Source organism: Acomys russatus, chromosome 11 (genome assembly GCF_903995435.1).
Source record: "Acomys russatus chromosome 11, mAcoRus1.1, whole genome shotgun sequence".
Lineage (NCBI taxonomy): Eukaryota > Metazoa > Chordata > Mammalia > Rodentia > Muridae > Acomys > Acomys russatus.
The window spans coordinates 40,543,329-40,561,710 of NC_067147.1; the positions used below are offsets into that span (position 1 = coordinate 40,543,329).

Sequence of the window (18,382 nt, forward strand, 5' to 3'; positions counted from 1 at the left end):
CTTTGTAGACCAGGCTGGCCTCGAACTCACAGAGATCTGCCTGCCTCTGCCTCCCAAGTGCTGGGATTAAAGGCATGTGCCACCACTGCCCGGCTTCTGTTTCCTTTCTTGAACCCAGAGGTTTAGAAATGTTTGTTCTTAGGATAAAATGCTCGATGCTTCTGGGAGTGTTTAACTGTGAGAACCTAGGTTACACATTTCTACTTCACCCTGGCTTTGTTTCAGGTGTTCGGTACCAGTGGAGCCAGGGGACGTCATTCACTTAGAGGGAGACCGCACATCTAAGACATGGGTAATTGATGATGACTCGGGGTATTTGATTCTGTACCCAGACATGCTGATCTCTGGCACAAGCGTCGCCAGTAGTATTCGGTGCGTGAGGAGAGCCGTCCTGAGTGAGACCTTCAGGGTAAGTGATTGCAGTCAGATTCCTCAGTGCTTCCCTCTGCTATGCTGAGGGTGTCCAAGGCCTTGCTCTGCTGCTGAGCTGTATGTTCAGCCCCTAGGGAACCCCTCCCCACTCACATCATTCAGTCCTCACTGTTTTACAGAGGGCAAGTGGGCTGAGAGCTGTTAGCTGTGCCACTTGCCCAGAGTCATATACCCAGTAACTGCAGCACTGGGGTTCAGACCAGGTATCTGGTCCTCAGAGTTTTATTTAGCATTTAATAGCAATACTTAAATCTTTGTGGGGGTACGTGACTGTGTCCAGCTTCCCCCCCCCGCCTTCTTAAGCTCAAGGACAATTTTCTAAGAATTTAAAAGAACACCTCTATGGGAGGCAAGCTGTCAGTCTCAGCAGCTGCCCAGAGGGAGAGAGAGAAAGCCATGCTGTGTGAGGTAGGCCAGCGAAGAGGTCAGCTACATGGTAGAAAAAATGGTGAAGCCTAAAGTGTTACAAAAAGCATGACGAGAAAGATAAAGAAGAAAGGAAAGGTCATGTTTTTGTGAGAATTCAGACAAGTGGACAGACCCATGAGGCTGCGTGTCGGTAGATTTTTTTTTTTTCTCTGTGTAGCCTTGGCCATCCTGGACTCACTTTGTATACCAGGCTGGCCTCGAACTCACAGTGATCCACCTGCCTCTGCCTCCCGAGTGCTGGGATTAAAGGCGTGCGCCACCACGCCCGGCTGTCTGTAGAATTTTTTGTTTGTTTTGTTTTGTTTCGTTGAGACAGGGTCTCTCTGTGTAGCCCTGGGTGTCCTGGATTCACTTTGTAGACCAGGCTGGCCTTGAACAAACAGAGATCCGCCTGCCTCTGCCTCCCCTGAGTGCTGGGATTAAAGGCTTGTGCCACCACGCCTGGCCCATGTCTGTAGTTTAAAAAAAAATATTTTTTTATTAATTATTTGACAGTTTCATATAATGTGTTTTGGTAATCCTTACCCTACAGCTCCCAGATCTATTTTAACCTCCCGCAAACAGGGTTTCTCTGTGTAACAGCCCTGGCTTTCCTGGACTGTTTTATAGACGAGGCTGGCCTTAAACTCACAGAGATCTGCCTGCCTCTCCTGGGATTAAAGGCATACACCACCACCACCCTGTGAACTAAAGGTATATTTGGGGATATTCTTTTTTTTTTTTTTTTTTTAATTAATTTATTTATTTTGGTTTTTTCGAGACAGGGTTTCTCTGTGTAGCCTTGGCCATCCTGGACTCACTTTGTAGACGAGGCTGGAACTCACAGCGATCCGCCTGCCTCTGCCTCCCGAGTGCTGGGATTAAAGGCGTGCGCCACCACGCCCGGCTTTTTTAATTTATTTAATCACTTTACATTCTGATCAAAGTGCACCCCTCTCTTCTTGGTCCCACCCACTTCCCCCTTTCCTCCCTACCTTTCTCAGAAAAGGGGAGCACCCTGCCTGGCGCATCAAATTGCATCAGGATTAATTGGGGGCATATTCAAAGCTGCTATGGCTATCCTGGAGGGTGCTGTGGGGGTTGAGAGAGAATAGCAAGGGGGGGGCAGGCAAGTCATGCCAGTTTTAAAGACACAGGTGTTGGGACAGGAGGATGCAAGTAGCGCCAAACAGCCTGAGTGTGTGTGTGTGTGTGTGTGTGTGTGTGTGTGTGTGTGTGTAGGGGGGCGATGGTTTGTGATCTAGAGGAGCCTGGGAGCTACCTGGGGACTTGGGTATGTGTTACAGGTATGTGTGATAGGGAACTAGATGGCTCACCGCTGAGTCAGCTGGAGGGGCACATATAGGAGGTAATGGCTCTTCTTTGAAGAAACGGAAGCTGATTCAGAAGTTTGTGAGGAATGCTGACTTTAGGCTTTTGTTGATCTGCTAGCAACCCTTCTGTTTACCCGGTCAGGGTCCTGCCTGTAATTTGGACACTGTCAGTGGCACTGCCATTTTGGAGGCCTAGTTTGGACCTAACACACCTCTATGCTAGCATGTTAACTGGCTGGATCTTGCACAAGCAGCCACAGCTGCTATGAGTTCATAGGTTGTCTGGAATTCTCTCTGTAGACCAGGCTGGCCTGATCCTCACAGAGGTCCACCTGCTGCTCAGCTTCTCAAATACTGGGATTAAAGGCAGGCACCAACTGCTCCTTGTTGCATCTGGCTTTGTTTGTTTGTTTTTGGTTTTTGGTTTTTTGAGACAGGGTTTTTCTGTGTGTATCCCTGGCAGTCCTGGACTCACTTTGTAGACTAGGCTAGCCTCGAACTCACAGGGATCCACCTGCCTCCTGAGTGCTGGGATTAAAGGCTTGAGCCGCCACTCTTGGCTTGTTTTTTGTTTTTCAAGACAGGGTTTCTTGGCTGTCCTGGACTCGGTTTTGTAGACCGGGCTGGCCTCTGCTTCCCTGAGTGCTGGGATTACACAGGCATGCACTACTGTTCCTGGCTGGCTGTTTTTAATATGAGATCCGGGAATCAAACTCAAGTCAGTAGTTTTGTGGGGCAAGTGGTGTGCAGGCGTACATTTGGACAAAACATCCATGCTCAGGAAAATGAACTGATGAAAAAACTTTGTAGCTGGGTGTGATGGTGCACACCTGTAATCCCAGCACTCAGGGAGGCAGAGGCAGGCAGGTCTCTCTGAGTTCGAGGCCAGCCTGGTCTACAAATTGAGTCAGGACAGCCAAAGCTACACAGAGAAACCCTGCCTTGAACCACCACCACAAAACAAACAAACAAACAAAACAAGTAAAACCCAAAACTTTGCTAAGGTATTGACATTTGTCTTAGTTCATGTTGGCTTCAGAATGTATAATCACTGTGTTAATGTATTGTGACATGAGATGTGCACGTGACTTGTTTTAATAGGTTTCTGATCCAGCCACTCGCCAAATGCTGACCGGTACGATTCTCCATGAAGTCTTTCAAAAAGCCATAAGTGAGAGCTTTGCCCCAGACAAACTGCAGGAGCTTGCTTTTCAAACTGTCCAAGAAATACGGCATTTGAAGGAAATGTAAGCAACAGAGAAGTGCAACTGTATCATTCAGGTCTCTGGAAGGAGACCCTTCGGTATGGCTAGTGTAGCCGAAGTTCAGCCATCCTGCTCACTGTATCCTGTGGTGTCTCTGGGCAACAGAGGCTCTTGGGTACCGTTATTGAAACACCCTACACGTGTGCTCAAGACAGACTGGGCTACACAGTCCTCAGCCACATCCTCAGAGAGCATGTGACAATTGCTTTTCGGTTAGATCTGGAAACCGACAAAGTGAGCACTTCCTGGATTTGGAATCAATCAGGCAGAGGGAAAGTTCACTTCCGGCTTTGCCAGCTTTAATGATGTGAAGACTTTTGTGGCTCCCTACCCAAAGATTGGCCTGTTGTGTTATCTTTTTCTCAGGATGTGTATATTGAGTCAGTCCGTCCTGTTTCTGCTGCTCTGCTGTATAATCCAGGGTAGTTGGCTTACCTGCTCCCAGCGAGCTGGCTCCTGCTGGCCCACTGTACTAGAGTGTTCGGGTTACCTGTGGTGCATGAGTTTGTTTGGTTTTTTTTTTTTTTTTTTTTTTGGTTTTTCGAGACAGTGTTTCTCTGTGTAGCCTTGGCTGTCCTGGACTCACTTTGTAGACCAGGCTGGCCTCGAACTCACAGCGATCCGCCTGACTCTGCCTCCCGAGTACTGGGATTAAAGGCGTGCGCCCCCACGCCCGGCAGTTTGTTTGGTTTTAGACTTCATTTTGCTTTTTATTTTTGTCTATTTGTGTCTGATGTGGGCTAAGCACATGTGGGCAGCATGTGATGATGAGGGCAGCTCTGTGCAATTGGTTTGTCACATTTACATGGGTTCCAGAGATCTCAGCCTTGTGGGGCCAATGCTCTTACCTGCTGAGCCGGCTCCCTGACACCTCCCTCTCTCTATTTCCCTCTTCCTCTCCCCCCCTCTCCTCTTCCCTCCCTCCCTGCCTTTTTTCTGTTATTTTGAGTCAGGCTGGCCATACCCAGCAGGCTGGCTTGGTACTTCTATGTTGTGCAGGCTGCCCTGTGACTTGTGATTCCTCAGTGTCTACCTACTCCTGTTTAGCTTATCCACTGGCACCAGCACACTCGGTTTTGTCTCTTATTTCTTCTGTCTTGTTTTGTTTTTAATAATAATAACAACAACAACAACAACAACAACAGCTGGGCGTGGTGGCACACACCTTTAATCCCAGCACTTGGGAGGCAGAGGCAGGCAGATCTCTGTGAGTTTGAGGCTAGCCTGGTCTACAAAGTGAGTCCAGGACAGCCAAGGCTACACAGAGAAACCCTGACTCAACCAAAAACAACAACAAAAATGTATTTGTGGTGCATGTTTGTGCATGTGCAGCATCCTTGGAGGCTAGAAAAGGCGTTAGATCCCTTGGAGCTATACTTACAGACAGATATGCATTCTGGGAGTCAAACTCTAGTACCTGTGAGAGCCGCAAGTGCTCGGAACCGCTGAGCCATCTCTCCAGCTGTTTGTTTCTTCACTTGGAAGCAGATCACCTTTTTTTTTTTTTTTTAAGAGGTAGTTTGGTTTTTTTCAAGACAGGGTTTCTCTGTGTAGCCCTAGCTGACCTAGAACTCCGTTGGTAGACCTGGCTGGCTTGGAATTCACTCATAGAGATCTGCCTGACTCTGCCTTCTGAATGCTGAGATTAAAGCTTCCACTTTATATAATTTTTAAAGATTAATTTATTATTTATATAGTGTTCTGCTTGCATGAATGCCTGCATGCCAGAGGTGGGTACCAAATCTCATTATAGATGGCTATAAGCCACCATAGGGTTACTTGGAATTGAACTCAGGTCCTCTGGAAGAGCAGCCAGTGCATGCTTGTGCCACATTTGGAAACATCCATTCAATAGCCTGTTTCAATATTTTCTTCATTTATATTTCTTATGTTTTCTTATTCATTCCCCCCCCCCCCTTTTTTTGGGCAGGTATCGCTTAAATGTGAGTCAAGATGAAATAAAATGTGACGTTGAGGAGTATCTCCCCTCCTTTTCTAAGTGGGCCGAGGACTTCATGAGTAGGGGCCCTACCTCTCGACTCCCTCAAGTGCAGCTCTCTCTGTAAGAAGTGGATTTTATTGATGTGCTGTTCAGTTTTTTTAAACAGGATTCATTTATGCTTGTTGATTCAAAGCTTTTTGGGTTTTGTTTGTTCTTCACGTGTTTAAGACGGGGTCTTACTGCCTAATTCTGTCTAGCCTGGAACTCCACATGTAGACTAGGCTAGGCTAAAACTCATACAGATCTGCCTGCCTCTCGACAGCCAGCTCTGAGCTGTTTAAAGGGGGCTGGAGAGGCGACTCAGTGGTTAAGAGCACTTACAGAGGACCGAGTTCTGTTCCCAGAACTCATGTGAGACAATTTCTGTAATTCCCGTTCCAGAGGATCTGGTGCCTTCCTTATTCTGGCCCCTGAGGACTGGTGCATACACTGGTGCATATAAACTCACAGGCACACAAACGTGTATAAAAAGGATAAGTACGTAGAGCTTTCAAAACTTTTTAAAGGTCGAGATGTAGGTCAGCAAGGTGGCTCAGCTGGTGAGCCCACTTCCTTTCACACAGTGGGAATTGAATATCGTCATCTGATTTTTGTATGCATGCGATAGCATTTGTGGGTCCACATACTTACACGCAAGCACACACACAAAGTAAATACATAAACGAAAATAAATTAAGGCAAAATTTTCACTGTTTTGTGACTGGAGAGATGGCTCAGCGGTTAAGAGCACTGACTGCTCTTCCAGAGGTCCTGAGTTCGAGACCCAGCAACTACATAGTGGCTTATGACCATCTATCATGGGATCTGATGCCTTCTTCTGTCATACAGGCATACGTGCAAATAGAACACTCATATGTATAAATAAATAAATCTTTGTTTAAAAAATTCACTGTTGGAATAGTTTTGATTTAGCTGGGCGTGGTGGCGCATGCCTTTAATCCCAGTACTCTGAAGGCAAAGGCAGGTGGATCTCTGTGAGTTTGAGGCCAGTCTGGTCTACAGAGTGAGTGCGGACAGCCAAGGCTACATATAGAAACCCTGTCTCAAAAAACCACAAAAGAAAAAAAAAAAAAAAAAAAAAAAAGGAATGGAGAGATGGCTCAGCTGTTAAGAGCACGGTCTACTCTTCCAGAGGTTCTGAGTTCAATCCCAGCATCCACATGTTGGCTCACAACCATCTATAATGTGATCTGGTGCCCTCTTCTGGACTACAGGTGTACATGCAGGCAGAGCACTATATACATAATAATAAATAAATAGTGAAGAAGGAAAAAAAAAAACAGTTTTGTTTTGTCTTACCTTTTATGTTTTTTCCCCCTCCAGTGGGCACCATGATTTTGGGCCTTAAAATGCTTTTGGAAAATACTTGATTACATTGCTGATTCTCGACACTTGTCACAGCCACAGTGTTTCTAGCAGCTGCCTGAGTAGCAGGATTCAGATCATTCAATCATCTTCCAAACACCATGGCAGTTTTTTGTTTGTTTGTTTGTTTAAGATTTATTCATTATTTATACAGTATTCTGCCTGCATGCCAGAAGAGGCCACCAAGTCACATTATAGATGGTTATGAGCCACCATGTGGTTGTTGGGAATTGAACTCAGGACCTTTGGAAGAGCAGCCAGTGCTCTTAACCTCTGAGCCACCTCTCCAGCCCCATGTGTGGCAGCTTTTCTGTCTTGTTCCCAGGTGATGCGAATATTATAGGTTAGAAAACAGGACTTCAGCAATCAGAAGAGATACTTGTGTGGCAGTCACTGGTCAGGTGTGGAGTGAGCTGTGTTCTAATTAAGCATCTGTGTTTCTTTTCAGACCAAGTGATGGTAGCAACAGAGGTTCATCTTGTAACATTGAAGTGATAAAGTCACTGGATATTGAAGAAAGCATCTGGTCCCCTAGGTTTGGACTGAAGGGTAAAATAGACGTTACAGTTGGTGTCAAAATACATCGAGATTGTAAAACAAAATATAAGATAATGCCACTGGAGCTTAAAACTGGCAGAGAATCAAATTCTATTGAACACCGAGGTCAGGTATAACTCTTAAACAAACATTTATAGTGTTGAGGGTCTTTTGTTTTGTTTTGTTTTTTTATTTTTGTTTTTTTTTGTTTTGTTTTGTTTTTTGTTTTTTCGAGATAGGGTTTCTCTGTGTAGCCTTGGCTGTCCTGGACTTGCTTTGTAGACCAGGCTGGGCTCGAACTCACAATGATCCGCCTGCTTCTGCCTCCCAAGTGCTAGGATTAAAGGTGTGCACCACCATGCCCAGCTATGTTGAGGGTCTTTAATCATAAACTGTTTTATTATCTTTCAGCTCAGGCAGCGTTTGTGTTTCACATTGTACTTTTTTATTTGTGATTGAAGTTCGGAGTACTCGGCTTGTTTCATCAGTACTTATATACTCGGTAGAAAGTTTTCTTCGGCTATTTAGTATAAGAGCTTGGAAAAGGGACTTTTATTCATGTGTTTCAATTGTTGTCTGGGAGGCTTACTGCCTCTGTCTGCTAACCTAGCCCTAGTCCTGGAAGCTTCTAGCCTCTGTACTATCTAACCTAGGCCTAGAATGTTTTCATCCTCGGACTTACTGCTTAATAAGCATCATATCTCCTGGAACTGGAGTTAATGTTGTGAGTGGTCATGTGGGTGCTTGATTCGAACCTTGTTCCTCTGGAAGAGCAGTCTTTTGTTTGTTTGGTTTTGGTTTTGGAGACAGAGTTTTTCTGTTTAACAGCCCTGGCTGTCCTGGAACTTGCTTTGTAGACCAGGCTGGCCTCAAACATAGAGATCCACCTGCCTCTGCCTCCCGGGTGCTGGGATTAAAGGTGTGTGCCACCATGCCTGGCCACAGACAGTACTCTAAACTGGTCAGCCATCTTTCCCAGCTCTTGCCAAATTATTTTCTCCCCTTTGGTTATTTGAAACAAAGTCTCTAGGTCTGGCTGTTCTGGAGCTCACTATGTAGACCAGGCTACCCTGGAGCTCACTATGTAGATCACTTTGCTCACTATGTAGACCAGGCTATCCTGGAACTCAGCCATCTTCCAAGGCATGCACCACCACTCCAGGCAGGCAGGCTGTATTTGTGATGGAGCTAGTGGCGTCCCCTGCTGGACACTTTTAATGTTAACCCTCCAGCAAGTGATGAGAACTCCTGCTTTGGGAAAGTCACTGCTAGTTTTGTTTAATTGTCATAGTGGCTAATGATGTAAATTGTGAGCGTTTCAGGCTTCATTTATTTAAATGAGGAAGTTATGGCGTAACGGCTATTTAACTGTTGAGGTGAGGAAACCGTTTTCTCCCTCCCTCCTTGTCTTCCTGGTTTTTAGACAGGTACTCTGCCTAGAAGCCATGCCCCCATTTCCCAATCCACTACATTTGTTTGACACTGAATTTGGTTTGTCACCTTTACCAGGTGATTGTTCCTTTTCCATATGTGCTGGTTCCAGACGGTGTAGGGAGAGAGCAAGTCACAGTTTGTTTGACAGTCTGTCTTACACAGGTGGTCCTGTACACGCTGCTCAGCCAGGAGAGACGAGAAGACCCCGAGGCTGGCTGGCTTCTCTACCTCAAGACCGGGCAGATGTACCCTGTGCCGGCCAACCATCTGGACAAAAGAGGTTGAACTCTTCTCTTTTTGGCTTTCCCTCTCTGACCCTGCTTCAGCTGTCAGCTTCTGTTGATACTTTTTGTTGCTGTTGTTGTTGTTGTTTGTTTTTCTAGATAGGGTTTCTTTGTGTAGCCCTGGCTGTCCTAGAACTCACTCTGTAGATCAGGCTGGCCTCAAACTCACAGAGATCCATCTGCTTCTGCCTCCAATATGCTGGGATTAAAGGTGTGCATCACCTCTGCCTGGTTTGGTGGTACTTTCATGCTACTTGCTAAACTATACTATAAGTTGTAATTTGTAGTTATATACTTTATAAAATTATCATTTATTTTTATTTATTATTCCTGGGAAGAGTGCAGATATAGAGGTTGAACGGCAACTTTGTGGAAGTCAGATCTTCCTTCCACCTTTATGTGGGTTCCAGGGATTGGACTCATGTCTCCAGGTGTGCACAGCAATTTCTCTTACCTGCTTAGCCATCTCACACGCCTTCAATCTGAGCACTCCAGCACTTGCGGCAGGCAGAGTCTCTATGAGTTCAAGGCTAGCCTAGTCAACATATCCAGTTCCAGGCTAGCCAAGTCTACACAGAGAGACCCTGTTGCAAAAACAAAAACACTAGCCTCCTAGTACTTAGCAGACATGAGAGAAAGAGGTTGTTTTTTTAAAAAAAAAAAAAAAAAAGACCTCATCAAGTAGACTGGGCACGGTGGCAGGAGGATCTGTGTGAGTTCAAGGCCAGCCTGGTCTACAAAGAGAGTCCAGGACAGTTAAGGCTACACTGTCTCGAAGAACCAAAACAAAAAACTCATTAAGTGTACAAAACTTTGAAGTACACCTTCACGGTATGACTATGGTTACTCAATACAGAGGTGACTACCCATATTCTTCTCTACTTTTTTTTTTTATTCCTCCCAAGACAGGGTTATTCTGTGTGGCCTTGGCTGTCCTGGGCTCATTCTATAGACCTCCGACTTACAGAGATCCACCTGCCTTGTGCCCCACCATGCCCAGCTCTCTACTTTGCTTTTTAAATATGAAGCTTTGGCTGGTAGAAGCTGTGCCTTCTTCTGAAAAGCCACCTTTCCGTGTCCCCAGAACTGCTGAAGCTCAGGAACCAGCTGGCGTTCTCCCTGCTGCACCGAGTGAGCAGAGCTGCTGCTGGGGACGGGGCTCAGCTCTCTGCCTTGCCGCAAATAATCGAGGAAGAGAAAACCTGTAAATATTGTGCACAGATGGGCAACTGCGCTCTTTATAGCAGGTAACCATGCTGGCGTGAGTGCGTGCATGTGTATGTGTGTGCATGTGTGCGTGTGTGTTTTAAGACAGGGTCTTTTTTTAAAAAATTATTTATTATTTGTATAGTGTTCTGCAAAGAGGGCACTAGATCTCATTATAGATGGTTGTGAGCCACCGTGTGGTTGCTGGGAATTGAACTCAGGACCTTTGGAAGTGCAGTTAGTGCTTTAAACCTCTGAGCCATCTTTCCAGCCCTTAAGACAGGGTCTTGTGTAGCCCAGGCTGGTGGTCTCAAGATTGCTATATAACTGAAGATGACCTTGAACTTTGGGAGGGCAGAGACAGTGGCACTAGATGTCCTGGAAGTCACTATTGTAGACCAAGCCTGGCAGCCTTGAATTTGTGATCCTCCTGCCTCCGCCTTTCAAGTGCTGGGATGGTAGGTACGCATTGCTTTAATGAATAGTGTAGATGTTTTGTTTGTCTGATTTTCACTCATCTTGATTTGTTTTTAATTTATTTGTGTGTATTCGTGTATGCATAGGCATCTGAAATCCCAGCGCTTGGAAGTAGAAGCAAAAGTTGTTGCTGGACATAGGAGGCCAGTGAGGTCTATGCAGAGAGTTGCAGGTCATCTAGGGCAACGTACTGAGACCCTGTCTCAGAAAACCAAAACAAAACACCCCACCTCTGCCTGTAACTGCAGCTCCAGGGAATCCAATGCCCTCTTCTGTTCTCCAGAGAGACACATGTGGCAAGTACATACACGTAAATCGAAATATATTTTTTAAAAAGCCAGGGTGGCGAATGCCTTTATCCTAGCATTCAGGAGGCAGAGATAGGGAGATCTAAGTTCCCCAGGGCTGTATAATGAAGCCCTATTTGTTTGTGTTTTACACACACACACGTGTGTGTGTGTGTGTGCTCAGTTTAGGAAAACTTTATTTCACAGCCTGCCAGGGAAATGTCTGTTTAGCTCTAATTGGAACTTTGTCTTTAGAGCAGTTGAAGAGCAGGCGGGCGACACGTCCATCCCAGAAGCCATGCTGTCCAAGATCCAAGAAGAAACCAGGCACTTGAATCTGGCACACTTGAAGTATTTCAGCCTGTGGTGTCTCATGTTAACCTTGGAGTCACAATCGAAAGACAATAGAAAGACTCACCAGACTATCTGGTTAAGGCCCGCTCCCGACGTGTGAGTGTTCACTGAGTGCACTGTGGTGTCAGGGCTGTGCTAGGTAGCAGTGTACGGTGGCATTTGGAGTTCATGACAGCAGAAGAAAGACACGGACCATGGAGACTTGGTTGGTAAAGCGCTAGTATTACAGGCATGAGGACACACGTAAAAACTAAGCCCGGTGCTGGGGCCACTGAGATGGGTTGGTCTTGGAGCTTCCCTGTCTGGCCTCAGGCCATTGAGAGGCTTCGGGTCAAATCCAAGGGACCAGTTCTTTTTTTTTTTTTTGGTTTTTCGAGACAGGGTTTCTCTGTGTAGCCTTGGCCATCATGGACTCGCTTTGTAGACCAGGCTGGCCTCGAACTCACAGCGATCCGCCTGCCTCTGCCTCCCGAGTGCTGGGATTAAAGGCATGCGCCACCATGCCCGGCCAAGGGACCAGTTCTTAAGGGAACACCCAAGGTTGTCTTGTGGCCTTCTCAGGTAAGTGAGCAAATGAGTGCATGCATCTGCACAGATGTGTGCATACATGAACACACTCATACACACAGTTTCTAAAAAGTGTTTGTGGCTCCATTTATTCCTGACTTTGTCATAGTGACACAAAATTATGTTTTAAAAAAAAACCTGAAAACAAATAGAAGCTTGTTGAAGTGGCATTTATACTTTATAGTGGATTTTATAAACCATTAAGGGAAAAAAGAAGAAGAAGAAGAAGAGGAAGAAGAAGAAGAAGAAGAAGAAGAAGAAGAAGAAGAAGAAGAAGAAGAAGAAGAAGAAGAAGAAGAAGAAGAAGAAGAAGCTATTAGCATTGTTTGCCAGGGGCCATAGGCTAGCAGGATTGCTCAGGGAGTAAAGGCCCTGCAGCTAAGCCTGATGATCTGAGTTTGATTCCTGGGATCATGGAAGGAAAGAACCATGTCCTGAGAGTTGTCCCCTGACCTTCACAGGAGCAGCTAGCTCACACTCAGATCATACAACAATAATAATAATAACTTAAAAGAATGTTTTACCAAGAAGAGACTTGATACCCTATGAACATATACAGGGGAAGGAGGTCCCCCTCAGTCACAGTCATAGGGGAGGGGAGTAAGGGGGAAATGGGAGGGAGGGAGGGAGGAATGGGAGGATACAAGGGATGGGAGAACAATTGAGATGTAATATGAATAAATTAATAAAATATATTTTAAAAAACAATAAAATAACCCATAAATTTGATGCAAAAAAAAATATATTGTAGAAAAAAACAAATATACTATGTCAGTAGCAACTGTCTTGTTTTCATAGGGAGGAGAGTGGTAACTGCGTTGGAAACCTGGTCAGGACCGAGCCTGTAAAGAGAGTTTGTGATGGACAATACTTACATAATTTTCAACGGAAAAATGGTGCTATGCCAGCCACCAATCTGATGGCAGGTGACAGGATTATTTTAAGTGGAGAAGAGAGAAAACTGTTTGCTCTGTCTAAAGGCTACGTGAAGAAGATTAACACAGCAGCAGTAACCTGCTTGCTAGACAGGTACATTGGCAACAGCCTTTCGTTTGTTTGGTTTGGTTTTTCAAGGCAGGGTTTCTCTGTGTAGTTTTGGCTGTCCTGGATTCACTTTGTAGACCAGGCTGGCCTCGAACTCATAGAGATCCGCCTGCCTCTGCCTCCCAGAGTGTGGGGATTACAGGTGTGTGCCAGCTGCTTTGGGCGGCAACTTTGTCGATAGGGAAGTCATAGGTCATGTATCCATCCACTTAATAGTCTGTGCAGTAGTGTGGTTTCTGATAATATTCAGAGGGACCCAGAGGGTTGAGGATGAAACTAAACAGCAGAGGGCTTTCCAACAAGCAACACACCCTAGGATCTATCCCCACTGCTGTGAATATTAATAACTAAATAAAATATAGCCATCATCAGTTTTGGAGCTTTTCATGACCCAGAAGAGACATGTCTTTTAGCACTCACCCCCATGTCCCCTCACTCCCTAGTCTGGTCAGGTTAAGATTATATATATGTATATATATTACACATTATATTATATATTTTATATTTTATGATATATAATATATTATATACTCTTGCTTTGTAGTCTAGGTTAGCCTGGAATTCACTACATAGCCATGCTGACCCAGAGCTCTCAATCTTTCTGTCTCAGCCTCCAAAGGACTAGGATTATGCATGCTGCTAATCTGCTTCCTGTCTCTGAAAATTTTCCTCCTGAACATTTCAAACAATTTGGCTCAATATAAGGCCTTTGGTAACTGACTTTTGTCACAGTGGTTAGAAGAGGAGTGGCCCCCATGGGGCCCATAGGGAGGGCCACTATTAGAGGGTGTGGCCTTGTTAGAGGAAGCATGTCACTGTGCGGGGGAGCTTTGAGGTCTGCTATGCTCAAGCTACACCCAGTGTGGCACACAGGCTCCTTCTGTTGCCTGTGGATCAAGATGTAGAACTCTCAGCTCCTCCACCACCATGCCTGTTGTTGCTTATAAGATGTTGTTCTTTATAAGAATTGCCAGGGTGCCAGTGGTGGCGCACGCCTTTAATCCCAGCACTAAGGAGGCAGAGGTAGGCGGATCGCCGTGAGTTCGAGGGTCTACAAAGTGAGTCCAGGGCAGTCAAGACTACACAGAGAAATCCTTCCTTGAAAAACCAAAATAAATAAATAAATAAATTATATGTATACACACATACCTACACACATACCTACACACATACCTACATACATACATACATACAATTGCCATGGTCATGGTGTGTTTTGAGCAATATATATATATAACCCCTAAGTAAGACACAACTTACTGTGTTCTTCTCCCCCCGCCCCCAACCCGAGACAGGACTTCTCCGTGTAACCTTGGCTGTCCTGGACTCGTTTTGTAGACCAAGCTAGCCTTGAACTCACAGTGATCTGCCTGCCTCTGCCTCTGCCTCCCGAGCGCTGGGATTAAAAGCATGTACCACCACACCCGGGACTCATATTGTGTTTTGTTTTCCCCCTGAGTTTTCGTTTTTTGATGCATATTAGTTGTTCACCTCTGTACCCAGCACTCCCAGCCTGCAGTTGCCATCCTCACTGCCCAGTCCTTTATCTTTCATGCTTGAGTCTGAATCCAGGGACTCAACGATATTAGGTAAAAACTATCACCGAGTTGTATCCCCAGCTCACCTCAGCAATTGTTAGTATACTGAGATCAGGGATCAAGACAATGACGGAGGCTGGCAGGATGGTTGAGGAGTACTTGCCGCACAGTCTGCCCATATTCCAGGGATCCACGCAACGGCAGAAGGAAGAGAACCGCTCCACATGGTTGTCTTCCAGCTCGACGCTCGACACACACATACACAATAATGATAGTCTCCGAGAACCCCGTGCTCCACTCAGAAGGCTTTTTAGGAAAGCCAGTCCCTCCAACCACAGGCTAGATAACAGCATGAGAGGCATCCTCAAAACCAACATGGTGCCAGGAAATCATGATGGTGGAGTGTCGTGTGACCCAGGGGTGTTGGAGATGTGTGGGCAGCTCTGAAATGTAAAGTATAAGGAGGTGGGGTAGAAGTGCCTTCCCACATATGGACGAGGCCTTGAACCCCACCCCCCAAGTGCTAGAATTACAGGCGCACACCCCACGCTCAGCTCTTTTACAGTCTTAGCCAGTAGCATTGTGCGCCTCACAAGCCCGTGTGAAATGAATGTTTCGTTTTGTTGTTTTAGGAACCTGTCGACACTCCCGGAAACAACGTTGTTCAGATTAGACCGGGAAGAAAAAAATTGTGATATAAGTACGCCACTAGGAAATCTCTCAAAATTGATGGAAAACACGGATACCAGGTTGGTGATGGCGAGAGTCTGACTCTCTTCCCACTTTTCTAGAGATTCTAGTAAACACGCTTTTGTTTTTCTTTACAGCAAAAGACTTCGAGAATTAATCATCGATTTCAGGGAACCTCAGTTTATAGCCTACCTCAGCTCCGTTCTTCCACACGATGCGAAGGACACAGTGGCCAACATTCTAAAGGGTATGCTGTAGCCAGAATTTTGATTTGATTTTCTTGTTTCTTTTTATAACAAACTATGCCTAGTGTCCAGTTGCTTAGCAATCGACCAGACATGTAGTTATATAGGGCCGGGGAAGGGGACCTGCCATGCAAGGCTGACGAGCTGAATTTGATTCCTGAAACCCATTTGAAAAACAGAGATGCAGTGTCTTTCACCTGCACCTCAGCACTCATGGCGAGATGGGAGAAGGGTAGAGACAGGAGAATCATCATGACGCTCTCGGGCCAGCCACTGACCTTGAGCGTGTGGCCGAAATAAGAGAAATCCTGCCTCAAAATGGTGGGAGGAAAACACCAACTCCTCCAGAAAGTTGTCCCCCTGACCTCCACACATGGTACAGCACACACACTGTTCCTATACACACAGTGAGTTTACAAAGGTAGATACTCGATGGCTCAGTGTGAGAAACCACTTGCCATGCAATTGTGACGTTCAGATTCCCACCACCCATAAATGCTGGCTGGGCATGACAGCTGGCCAGACCAGGGCATCCCTGGAGCAAGCTGGGGAGCCAGCCCAGCCCATAGTGGTGAGTTTGGGGTTTAATTTAGAGACTCTGCTTTACGTGCTTCAGTGAATAAGGCACAGCATGACCAAAAAACACTCCTGGTGTCGACCCTGGGCCTCTGCACGCATGCGCACACGTGTGCACCTGAGAACATTTGAATATGCATGCATATGCAAATGCATACTAAAGGCACAATATCGCCGTAACAGAGCAAGCTGTGGTGGGTCACAGCTATAGTCTCAGTACTTGTCCGGTGAGCTTCTGAGTTCGGAGCCAGCCATGACTACATAATAGACCTGGTCTTAAAGAACACACCGTTGCCAGGCTGCGGTGACCCACGCCTCTATTGCCAGCACATGGGAGGCAAAGGCAGACGGATATCTATAAGTTGGAGGCCAGCCTGGTCTACAGAGTGAGTCCAGGACAGCCAGGGCTGTTGTTACACAGTAAAACCCTGTCTCAAAACCAAAAAGAAAGAAAGAATGTACTCATATTCAGAGCCTGCTTTTTGTTATAAAATTTTATGAGCCAAACATGGCTCTTATCCCTAATCCCAGCACTTGAGAGGCTGAGGCAAGAGTGCATTTCAGGGCCAGCCTGTGCCACACAATCTAGTTAGCAAGAGCCTGTATCTAAAAAAGAGAGTTCATTGAAATGAAATATTCTCATTTTTGTTCTGTTATTTGAAATGCAGGTTTGAATAAGCCTCAGAGGCAAGCAATGAAGAAAGTTCTTCTTTCAAAAGACTACACACTCATCGTTGGGATGCCAGGGACAGGGAAGACCACTACAATATGTGCTCTCGTAAGCTCTGAATCCCAACGCTCATATTGGACCCTTCCCTCCTTCCTTCCTTCCTTCCTTTCTTCCCTCCTTCCTTCCTTCCTTTCTTCCTGATTATGGGATGCTTGATACCACAGCTGCTGTTAACCCTGAAAACCTCGAAGAGAAAGACCAGTTCCACAGTTATGCAGTCAAAGCAAGCTTTACTTAGTACTGGCTAGGAAGATGGACACGCTCCAGGTCCAGACCCAAGGTTCCCAGAGAATGGTGCTGGATTAGGTCAGTCAGGTGCCTATAAAGGCCAAACCCACAAAGCTATGTCCTTTCCATATTCACCCAATTGGGGACAAGCGTCAAGCATATACCCTGCCTTACTGCCTACCTATGTATCTCTCACCTACATGCAACCAAGCACATCCTGTGGAGTTGGGGCAACCAGCCTTGTTCATTAAAGTGTTATCTTACAAGAATAATAGCCCCCAGCTTTCCAGGAAGATGTCCGTTTTGGGGCAAGCAGGGCTTACAGGTTAACTTTAGCTATTGTACTGCTGGATTTTGCCTGGTGTGGTGGCTCACACCCTTAGTCCCAGCACTTGGAGGCAGAGGCAGAAGAATGGATATATGTAAGTTCCAGTCCAGCCTGGTCCACATAGTAAGTTCCAGACCAGGCAGGTGGTACACAGACCCTATCTAACCGAAACAAACAAACAAAAAAAAGTGATAAATTAACTTGGTATGGTGGTACAGTCTACACCCACACCACTGTGGGGTCTTTGCTGGATACAGGGTCACTGAGATTGGCATGAGTAATAGCATAATAAAAACTCCCACCAGGTGTGATGGCACACGGCTTTAATCCCAGCACCCGGGAGGCAGAGGCAGGCAGTGAGTTCGAGGCCAACCTGGTCTACAAAGTGAGTCTAGGACAGCCAAGGCTACACAGAGAAACCCTGTCTTGAAAAAACAAAACAAACAAAAAAACCTCCTCAGGCAGGCAAGATGGCTCAACAAACAAGTGTTTGTTAGTGACCCTGCTAAGCTGAATTCAATTCCAGAATTCACCTGGTAAAGGGACTCCTGCCCTCTGACCTTCACTTGTGTGCCATGGTATGCATACACGCACAGAAATAAGTAAGTAAAATGTAATAAATTCAATGCCATATAATTTTTGTAGGTCATTCAGTTTTATAGCTCTTTAGAAAAGTTCCTTAGCCCCTCTCTTAGATTCAGGTCTTACTGAACTCCGTGACTATTCCAAAACTGTAAGCCTGTTAGCGGTTATCTGGGTTTCAAAGTAATGCTATTTTTCTGTCTCCCATTTCTAGGTAAGGATCCTCTCTGCGTGTGGTTTCAGTGTTCTGTTAACCAGCTACACGCACTCTGCTGTTGACAATATTCTCTTGAAGTTAGCCAAGTTTAAGATGGGATTTTTGCGTTTGGGTCAGTCTCATAAGGTCCATCCAGACATCCAGAGGTTTACAGAGGAGGAGCTGTGCAGATCAAGGTCGATTAAGTCCTTAGCCCATCTAGAGGAACTCTATAATAGTCATGTAAGTCTGCCTCTGTGTGTGCTTGTGCAT

The 18,382-nt window shown here is 45.7% G+C and overlaps 1 protein-coding gene across 1 annotated transcript in view; it reads left to right on the plus strand.

Moving 5' to 3' along the window:
- Window positions 1–18,382, plus strand: part of Dna2 (DNA replication helicase/nuclease 2) — a 31,101-nt gene that overhangs the window by 4,239 nt on the left and 8,480 nt on the right. Inside the window, exons 3-14 of the mRNA XM_051152493.1 lie at window positions 226–409; window positions 3,276–3,421; window positions 5,370–5,501; window positions 7,255–7,474; window positions 8,940–9,057; window positions 10,146–10,308; window positions 11,287–11,481; window positions 12,751–12,981; window positions 15,167–15,283; window positions 15,362–15,471; window positions 16,714–16,823; window positions 18,128–18,352. Of these exons, the coding sequence (XP_051008450.1) occupies window positions 226–409; window positions 3,276–3,421; window positions 5,370–5,501; window positions 7,255–7,474; window positions 8,940–9,057; window positions 10,146–10,308; window positions 11,287–11,481; window positions 12,751–12,981; window positions 15,167–15,283; window positions 15,362–15,471; window positions 16,714–16,823; window positions 18,128–18,352 (1,951 nt within the window). The remainder of the gene's footprint in view (window positions 1–225; window positions 410–3,275; window positions 3,422–5,369; window positions 5,502–7,254; window positions 7,475–8,939; window positions 9,058–10,145; window positions 10,309–11,286; window positions 11,482–12,750; window positions 12,982–15,166; window positions 15,284–15,361; window positions 15,472–16,713; window positions 16,824–18,127; window positions 18,353–18,382) is intronic.